General features: G+C 45.8%; 1 protein-coding gene across 1 annotated transcript; it reads right to left on the bottom strand.

The window, feature by feature from the left end:
- Nucleotides 1–3,861: 3,861 nt before the first annotated feature.
- Nucleotides 3,862–5,925, bottom strand: LOC115098184 (N-formyl peptide receptor 2-like). The gene has a single exon (XM_029614581.1). The coding sequence runs from the start codon at nucleotides 5,895–5,897 to the stop codon at nucleotides 4,848–4,850; it is 1,050 nt and encodes a 349-aa protein (XP_029470441.1). The 5' UTR covers nucleotides 5,898–5,925; the 3' UTR covers nucleotides 3,862–4,847.
- Nucleotides 5,926–9,929: the final 4,004 nt, after the last annotated feature.

Below are 9,929 nucleotides of genomic sequence, written 5' to 3'. Positions count from 1 at the left end.
CTTAGCGGTGAGCTGGCCCAGGACTGCCCCAACTGCGATGGAGGAGGTGTCAACCTCCAAGATGAAGGGGCGCATGGGATCTGGATGATGGAGGCAGGGCTCATGGAGAAAGGCTTGCTTCAAGGTCGTAAAGGCATCTAGCGCTTCTGCAGCCTCTCTCGAGTATTGGCTCCTTTCCTAGTAAGTGCTGTAAGAGGGGTGACCAATTAAGGAGTAATAAGGAATGAAATGTCTATAGAAGTTGGCAAAACCCAGAAATCATTATAAGGATTGAAGCCCGGATGGCTGAGACCAATCACGGATGCAGGCTACCTTCTCCGGATCCATTCTAAAGCCTGTACTAGAGATAATATACCCCAGGAAGGGAAGAGACTCTTCTTCAACTATGCATTTCTCCAGTTTTGCGTAGAGTTTAAGGGCACACAGGCGTTGGAGAACCTGTGGAACATCGCAATGGTGAGACTGGAGGTCCTTTGAGAAGACAAGAATGTCATCGAGATAGACCACTACACTGGTATATAGTAGGTCCTGAAAGATTTCGTTCCTCATATACTGGAATACCACAGGGGTGTTACATAGTCCGAATGGCATAATCAGGTATTCGTAGTGGCCATCCCAGGTATTAAAAGCAGTTTTCCATTCATCTCCAGGTTTAATCTGAATCAGGTTGTATGCCCCTGGGAGGTCTAACTTGGTAAAGATTCGGGCTCCCTGCAGATGGTCCAATAGTTCCAGGATGAGGGGCAAGGGGTACTGGTCTTTCTTGGTTATTGCATTAAGCCCCCAGTAGTCGATGCAGGGCCGAAGGGTGCCATCTTTCTTGGCCACAAAGAAGAAGCCGGCCTCTGCCGGTGACATTGAAGGGCGAATGAATCCTCTTTCCAAGTTCTCCCAAATGTATTTGGCTATGGCCTTGGTCAGGGATAGGAGGTACACCCTTCCTCGAGGAGGGGTGGTTCCGGGAACTAAATTGATGGTGCAGTCGAACGGACGATATTCTGGCAGTATTTCCGCGTTCTACTTGGAGAAAACATTGGCGTAGCTGGCATACTGTGGAGGCAAATCCAGGGAGGCTGTTGCAAGAAGCATCAAGGGAGGGTGCCTAATAGGAAGAAGGCACTCATGGTGGCATCAGAAACCCCATTTGGCCAGTTGGGGTGTCTCCCAGTCAATAGCAGAGGAGTGCTGCTGTAACCATGGTAACACAAGGACGACGAGATGGACAGCCTTCTCATTACGTGAAACGTTAGTTCTTCAAAATGCAGCATGCCGGTCCAGAAGCACATGGGGAGAGTGGTCCTGGTGACCAGCCCTGGAAGAGGGTCCCCCGAGATCGAGGACAACACCAACAGGGTGTTCTGTAGTATCGTGGGCAGGTCTAGATGGTCAACCAGACTCTTCATAATGAAGTTTCCTCCTGTACCTGAGTCCAGAAGGGCCAAGGTGGAGGACTCTTGCTGATTCAAGAGAAGGGCTACTGGGAGCACGAGCTGGGGAGCAGGCTTCGTGAAACCTAGAACCACCTTCCCAGTTGGTTCTAGGCCTGGAAGTTTCCTAGTATCTCAGAACATTGGACCAGGAAATGCCCCTTCCTTGCACAGTACAGGCACAGACCCATGGTCCAGCGGCGCTGCCTTTCTTCAGGTGTGAGGGGGCTTCATCCCATCTGCATGGGCTCTTTCTGCCATGTTGTTCCGGATGCTGGAGCTGGTGTCACCAGTGTTCTGGAAAAGGATGGTGCCAAAGAGACAGGTCTGTGAGATACCCAAAACTCCCGGGCGTGCTGCTGGAGGCGGCGATCTATCCTGCCGGCTAGGTTGATGAGAGCATCCAGGGATTCCGGGAGGTCCTGGGCTGCCATCTCATCTTTGATGCACGAGGACAAACCCTCCAGGAAGATACTTCTCAGGCTGTCTTCCCACCAATTTAGTTCAGTGGCCATGGTACGGAACTCTATGGCGTAGTCCAACAATGGCCGTGCTCCTTGGTAGAAGTGTAGGATATCGGAGCCGGTGGCGGCCAATTGACCAGGCTCATCGAAGGTCTGTTTCTACACATGGACAAAGCATTGTTGATCCTGGAGGAGCAGGTCCCCTCGTTCCCATAGGGGGGATGCCCAGGCCAATGCCTTGCCATCAAGGAGGGAGAGGATAAAAGTAGTCTTTACGGCGTCTGAGGAAAATTGTGCAGGCTGTAGCGTGAAATGCATGAAGCACTGGTTGAGAAATCCTCAGCACTGTTTGGGGTCACCCGCATATTGTGGAGGATCCGGTAATCGGAGGGAGGATACTGCAGGTGCCGGTGAAGCTGGGGGCGATCCCATGGCTGTGGAGGTGTTGAGGCAAGCGTTCAAGCACTGTAGGGAGACTGCCAGCATCTCCAAAAATTGCTGCTGCTGCTGCTGAATCTTCAAAGCTAGACCTGGAATAGCCTGGAGGCCCACCGGGTCCATGGCCTCAGCAAACTGTTACGTGGATAGGTGGACCCTGGGCCGAGATGAGGTTAGTACCATCTATAGAAGGCCTCCTATAGGTCCTCGTTGTCGGGAAGCAGATGCAGGTGGTGGAGACCCAAACGGACCTTCACCCATACCAGCCCTCGTTCCCCGCAGGTTGAGCCCTTGGGTACCGGGGCTGGCAGGACTTAGGAGCGGGTCTTCGGATGAAGACGATCCTGAAGACAGAAGGCGGAAGTGAGGTCGGGTGTATCAGAAGTCGGGGCCGACAGCAAGCAGGAGAATCCAAGGACAGGCCAGAGGTCAGGGCAGGCAGCTAGCACAAGAAATGGTGAGCAGGCAAGCAGTCAGGGCAGGCAGCAGACAATGCAGAATCCAGGGACGAACCAAGTCAAGAATCAGAAGAGCAAACCGAGGAGAAGAGGAGCTGGAACAGGGACAGGAGCACATGGAGCAGGAGCAGGAGCAGGAACACATGGAGCAGGAGCAACCAGCAACTCTGAGCAGAGCAGGACTTAGTTACTAAGGCAAGGATGAGGCAGCAGGAGCTGCCTTCAATAGGACCCAAGGGCAGTGTCAACATCCAGGGCTGTGGATGGTTTTCCCACTGTGGCCCCTTTAAATCTATTTGAGAGTCGCGGACGCGCACGCCTAGCAGCAGCAGAGGCTGGTAGCACGGTGACGCCAGGATTGGTTCCCCGCTGTGCTGGAGGGAGGTGACGGCAGCAGCTCAGGGGGAGGCCCAGACTGGCTCAGAGTGTGAATGTGGCTGGCCATGAGGCTCCACGGCTGGCCACCGCAACAGTTAATGCATGGTTTTCAAGTGATAAGGCCCGTTAGATAAAGGAGACACACCAAGCAAAGCTTATAAATTCCAGGGGTAAAATTAGGGAAGGTAATTTTGTAACAACATGAGTAGTTTCTGAGGTAAACACATGCATAACATGCATCAGTATTCAAAGGGGACTAATGCATGTAAGCTTCTTTGAAAATTATCCCATTGAATCTACCTGCACAAGTTACATCTGCTAAAACATCTGTACAAATTTTCCTAAAATATGTATGTGCATACTTTTGAAAATCAAAAATTGTACATTTAAGTCCAAACCCCTCCCCATCTCTAACCCAGGAATGCCTTTGAAATATCTGGTTAACCTTACACAAGAACAAGACATATGTTGGGAATGAGAGAGTAAGATACTCTGACACAATATCTATGACATCATTTATTAATGTGACATCTTGGTAATAGACGTTATTTACAGAAAGTTATTTACATACCACATGATTGCATATGCCATCCAGCACCCTTCGTGTCATCAGCCTTGTATCGAGGAGTCGTCAGGTCAGCAAAGGCAAGAAGGAGGTTTCAGTGTCCAGCACTCTATACGTCTATAGAGGCAATATCTCCTACTCCCGCCGGACACTGGAAAGTCCTGCTCTTTTATACCATGCCGTAAACAAGTGTGCGTGCAAGAGAGAAATGATTGATCACTATCCCCCCATGTTATGTATCAACAGTTGCTAGTACCCAGTCTGACTCGTCCTGTCCCTGGCATGCAGGCGGCTGATCAGACCACTGTATTCCAGACAGGGAGCCAGAAAGCTGAGTTGCACAACCTGTTTAACAAGAACATGTTTATCCTACAACATACATGTACGTTTACCCATACAAACCCAAGACAATTCTGTAACAAGCCATTTCCATTGGATATTACTCCCTGCAATATTTGCTGGTCAACAAACACATTTTCTAAGGGAAATGCCTGCAAATTTCCGGAGCCAGCTGGCACCATAAGCCAGTTGGAGCCAAAAAGCATGTGTCAGGATTTCAAAATAAGTGTTATTATTATTTAATATATGTATTTAGCCTCCCTGGTCTTTATAAAATTGCCCAAGGCAATTGGTAAAACAATTGCACAAATTAAAATAACCAAAACTAAGCAAAAAATATCTGTTCATCTCTACATCTTAAGATCGCCAGTTTTCTCACTCATCTCATAATTCTTAAGTTGTTGCCTATTTCTTTGCTGCATGGGTAAAAGCTGACTGAGTACAATTGTATAAAACTTGTCCTCTTTGTGTACTACAGGCTGTTGTGATATTGGTATTGGTTAAGAGATAGCACTAGAATTTCAGATAGAGGAAATGCTGTTATCTAAATCATACCACCCCATTTTGTTCCCCTTTGTTATAAATTAGTTGAATTGTAGATCACTACTGCCTATTATTTTTATTATTAATCTTATAGTTTGCAAATTCCTTGCACTTGGCGTCCTACAAATGTTTAGTTATAATATGAATGACACACACACCTCAACCTTAATTTGCAGGGTCTGGCATCTCTGTGCATACGGTCATAATATAATATCTATTCTATGTGAGCAAGGATTTACTCAGTTTGTGAGGTTTTGGAGAGACTCTGCCATATCGTATTCCAGGACTTTCTAAATTCTCTTCTTACATTCTGACCAACCAGTACATAGAGGAAGGGGTTCAGGCAGCTGTTGAAGTAAGCAATGCTGACAACCAAAGGAATGACATTACTCAGGTTGTAAATCAGTTGCAAGTCCATTTTACGAGATGCTACCATGTAAATAATCAACACCACAGTTAATGGTGTCCAGGTGAGAAAGTATGCAGCCACCATTGACACAATGATCTTGTAGACTTTAGAGGATTTTGCTGAGTTCATACACTTGGATTGCTTCACGTGAAGGCTCATAATGATGTTGGATGATAGGATAATGAGTAAGGGGATGAAATAACCAAAAAGGATCAGTGGGATAAAGATGAACTCTGTTGAAGACACCATATCATTCCAGTTATTAATCTCAGTACTGGTAATTTTGGCTTCAAATAGCTTTTGAATTTCCTCCTTCTTGCAATCCTGACGAAGCAGTATTTCTTCAGAATTAATTGGGACATTCTTTTCACCCATTCTGTTGACATTGTGCTCGATTATTCCTACAATCAGCATGCGATTTTGGAAATCTGCTAAAGTCCGTGATGATTTGCGTTTGGAAAAGACAGGAAAGAGGTTGCTGGTGTTGAATGGATTATTCTGTTGGAAGCCCACAAGGCATAATGATGTATTGCCACTGTTTGCCAAATAACTATAATGAAAGACAGGAATGCTCAGTACCACAGTGATTATCCACAGCACCAAGCAAATGTGGAAAGAAAGGTGCCTGGACACATATTTGCGATGCCAGAAAGGGATAACTACTGAGATACAGCGATCAGCGGTCAAGGCTGTGAGGATAAAAATACTGACATACATGTTGACAGTGGAAATGAAATAGTAGGATTTACAGCTGTATACCCCAAAGGGCCAGCTCCCCAGGTACCAGGAAACGACCACAAATGGCAAGCACAACAGGAAAATAAAGTCAGCAATGGCCAGGTTTAAAACCCAAATGCCAGCTTTCACACCTTTCATTTTGAAGCCAACAATGCAGATAACTAGGGTGTTACCACCAGCCCCACAGCAACAGTAATTATAGACAGGATAATGCTGGTGTATTCAAGAATCTCAGTGGCTCTGGTGTCCCTCTTCAGAATACCAGTCTCAGAGAAATTTCTCAAATCCCACAGGTATTTGCATAGCTGCTCAGGATCTATCTCCATCTCTGATGCTCAGACCTTACAGAAAAAGATATCAAGTAAAATTAAAACAGAAGTTAGAAGCTAAACATTTTATCAAATTCATGCAATTTATTCTATTATTTTCATGGAAACTCTGTCTGAAAGCAAAACTGTCATTCAGTATTTTGACTTCATGTAGCTGTTGTCAATTTTTGATTGGCTGCTATCATTTGAATGGGGGTGGGGAGTAGAGATGTGAATCGTGTGATCGATCGTCTTAACGATCGATTTCGGCTGGGAGGGGGAGGGAATCGGATCGTCGCAGTTTGGGTTTTTTAAATATCGTGTAATCGTGTAAATCAAAAACCGGCACACTAAAACATCCCTAAAACCCACCCCGACCCTTTAAAATAAATCCCCCACCCTCCCGAACCCCCCCAAAATGCCTTAAATTACCTGGGGTCCAGAGGAAATGTCCCGGTGTGATCTTTTACTCTCGGACCTCCGTGCATTGTAGAAATGGCGCTGGCGCTACGTTTGACCTGTCATATGACAGGTCAAGGGTAGCGCCGGCGCCATTTTGTTTTTTTGTCCCCCGACGTCAGGAGCGTAGGAGATCTCTCCCGGACCCCCGCTGGACTTTTGGCCAGCCTGGGGGGGCCTCCTGACCCCCACAAGACTTGCCAAAAGTCCAGCGGGGGTCCGGAACGATCTCCTACCGCGAATCGTTTTTTCTGTATGGAAAAACGATTCGACTGCAGGAGGTCGTTCCGGACCCCCGCTGGACCCCCAGGACTTTTGGCCAGCTTGGGGGGGCCTCCTGACCCCCACAAGACTTGCCAAAAGTCCAGCGGGGGTCCGGAACGACCTCCTGCAGTCGAATCGTGTTGCCGTACGGCCCGGCCGCCATTTCCGTACGGAAAAATGATTTGCGGTAGGAGATCGTTCCGGACCCCCACTGGACTTTTGGCAAGTCTTGTGGGAGTCAGGAGGCCCCCCCAAGCTGGCCAAAAGTCCCTGGGGGTCCAGCGGGGGTCTGGGAGCGATCTCCTACGCTCCTGACGTCGGGGGACAAAAAAACAAAATGGCACCGGCGCTACCTTTGACCTGTCATATGACAGGTCAAAGGTAGGGCCGGCGCCATTTCTACAACGCACGGAGGTCCGAGAATAAAAGATCACACCGGGACCCTTCCTCTGGACCCCAGGTAATTTAAGGCATTTTGGGGGGGTTCGGGCGGGTGGGGGATTTATTTTAAAGGGTCGGGGTGGGTTTTAGGGTTGTTTTAGTGTGCCGGTTTTCCCGCCCTCCCCCTTCCCCCGATTTACGATTTTTTTACGATAAATCGGGGGAATTGTTATTGTATCGCGGCTCTAATGATTTTTGACGATTTAAAATATATCGGACGATATTTTAAATCGTCAAAAAACGATTCACATCCCTAGTGGGGAGGGCAGTTGTGCTGTGATGTCATTGGCTCTGCGAAAAATGCTTTGCCCCCACAATGGCATTCACAGCTAGATCTCCTGATGCTTAACTCTCTATTGTGCTACTTTCCATGTCACTTGAATTGTCATTGTTTCAGAATCTGGAAGTCATAGTAACATTTTAATTAAGATTCAAAAGAAAGGGCTCATGCATGTAAACCTATCATTGTTGCAATTTTATGGTTCCAAATCAAGTTCCAGAAAAGGCTTTAAATGGTCTTATTCTTGGCTGTCCTAAAATCCTGCATAAACCCATCTATGACAATGAGAATCGGATAAAAGAAAGCCCTTTATTAAAACGCCCGACTCTGGCCGAGTTTCGCTCTTTTGCACAGAGCTGCCTCAGGGGCAACTAGAAATGGACATATAAATAATTAATATACATATATATGAAATAAAAATTTTACAAACATAAATAAGAAACTGAATATAGACATATATTGATTTAAGTTATGTTATAAGATCATTGTGTTATGAATAACATAAAATCAAATAAAATACATATATATGTGTTTAGACTTATGGATACAATAACTTAAAAAACAACATGTATATATGAAAAAATAAAATTGTTATGGACTGGTTACAGTGTATCAAGGAGTGAAAAAATGTGACAATATAAAATGCAAAGATTTTAGAGGTGGTGGTCCTGTGTCATATACAATATATGAAACTGTAAACACCATGGAGTCAATAGTGGTTCTCAGATGAAATTTAAATAATATAATAATCGTTATATATTTAATGCTTACTTCGTTCAAGCAGGACTTAGAAAGGTCAATGTAGAAAATATCGTATTGATTGTCCTAAAGCCCTTTATTAAAACGCCCGACTCGGCCAGAGTCGGGCGTTTTAATAAAGGGCTTTCTTTTATCCGATTCTCATTGTCGTCACTGCTACACAGCTCACTGGATCGGTTTACCGATTTTTTTTTGGGTCTAAACCCATCTATGGCAAGATGTGTGACCCCCCTATTTTATTATAATTTTTAACCAAATAATGCTCAGAAAATATTTTTTATGCGATTTTTTCTAAGTGGATCCCTATTGATATTAATTACATATATGCTGGATGCATTGTAGGCAATTTTGGATATATACACAATTTTTCAAAGACTTGGGTGTATGTGTAACTCCTATAAAATTTCAAGAGGATCTGATACACAGCGATAAAAATCACTCTCTCTAAATTTATTTGATGGGTTCAGTGAAGTGGACCTGACTGGAGATAATGTGCGTGTGTGTGTGTGTGTGTGTGTAGGGGGGGGGGGGGGGTTTGGTTATTATTCCCAAGCTGATCAAGGGACCTATGTACAAAATCCTCTCTCTTTGACCTCTGTCCCTCTAAACTCTAACAGAACTGGTGTTAATTAGCCCAAATGAGTCACAACAGACAAAGGGTACCATCAAAACTCACAACTTTTGTTGTCTGGTCCGGAGTATCCAGCCAGCAACTATGTACAATTAATATCGAGGGTATACAAAGCTTTTGCTGAAGTATTCAGAGTTCATGGGTAATATCAGTCAACTCTTAATACCTATAAAATACTTTGTATCCCAGAGTATGGGATACCTCCTTTCCCGCCATCTTTTTTTTTATTCACACCCATTACTTCTTTACCCAGAGTATTATTTCCCCTATATTCATCATAGCTCACTCTCCTAAGAGACATAAAAACATAAGACATTGCTGTACTGAGTCAGATCAAAGGTCCATCAAGCCCAGCATCCTGTTTCCAACAGTGGCCAATCCAGGCCACAAGTACCTAGCAAGTACCCAAACACCAAGAAGATCCCATGCTACTGATGCCTGTAATAGCAGTGGCTATTTCCTAAGGGGTAGATTTTAAAAGAAGCGCGCGAGGCCTATATGTGCACACATATACGCCTGATTTTATAACTTGTGTGTGCTGAGCTGTGCTGGCTTACTCCGTTCCCTCCCCCCCTAGCCTGACCTTCCCACCCCTTCCCCTAACCTTTCCCCCCCAGCCCTACTCTAACACCCCCCCCCCAATCTTTATTTACCTTTTGCGCCTGCCGGCCAATTGCCAGCACACGATCTCTGACACAGCGGCAAATGGCCGCTGGGCCAGGAGCTGCTGAACCCACCCCCAGACCGCCCCCCTGCCCCACCCCTTTTTTCAAGCCCCGGGACTTACATGCGTCCCGGGGCTTTAAGTGCACCGATGGGACTTTTGAAAATAAGCCCGGTGTGCGTAATCCCCCTATGCGCGTAAATGTTTGAAAATCTGCCCTTAAATCAACTTGATTAATAGCAGTTAATGGACTTCTCTTCCAGGAATTTGTTCAAACTTTTTTTTAAATCCAGCAACACTAACTGCCTTAACCACAGCCCCTGGTAATGAATTCCAGAGCTTAGTGAAATTTCAGACCTATTAG

This window comes from Rhinatrema bivittatum, chromosome 8 (assembly GCF_901001135.1).
Source record: "Rhinatrema bivittatum chromosome 8, aRhiBiv1.1, whole genome shotgun sequence".
Classification (NCBI taxonomy): domain Eukaryota; kingdom Metazoa; phylum Chordata; class Amphibia; order Gymnophiona; family Rhinatrematidae; genus Rhinatrema; species Rhinatrema bivittatum.
Note: the sequence above shows the minus strand (reverse complement) of the source record. Positions and strands in the feature narration are given on the sequence as shown.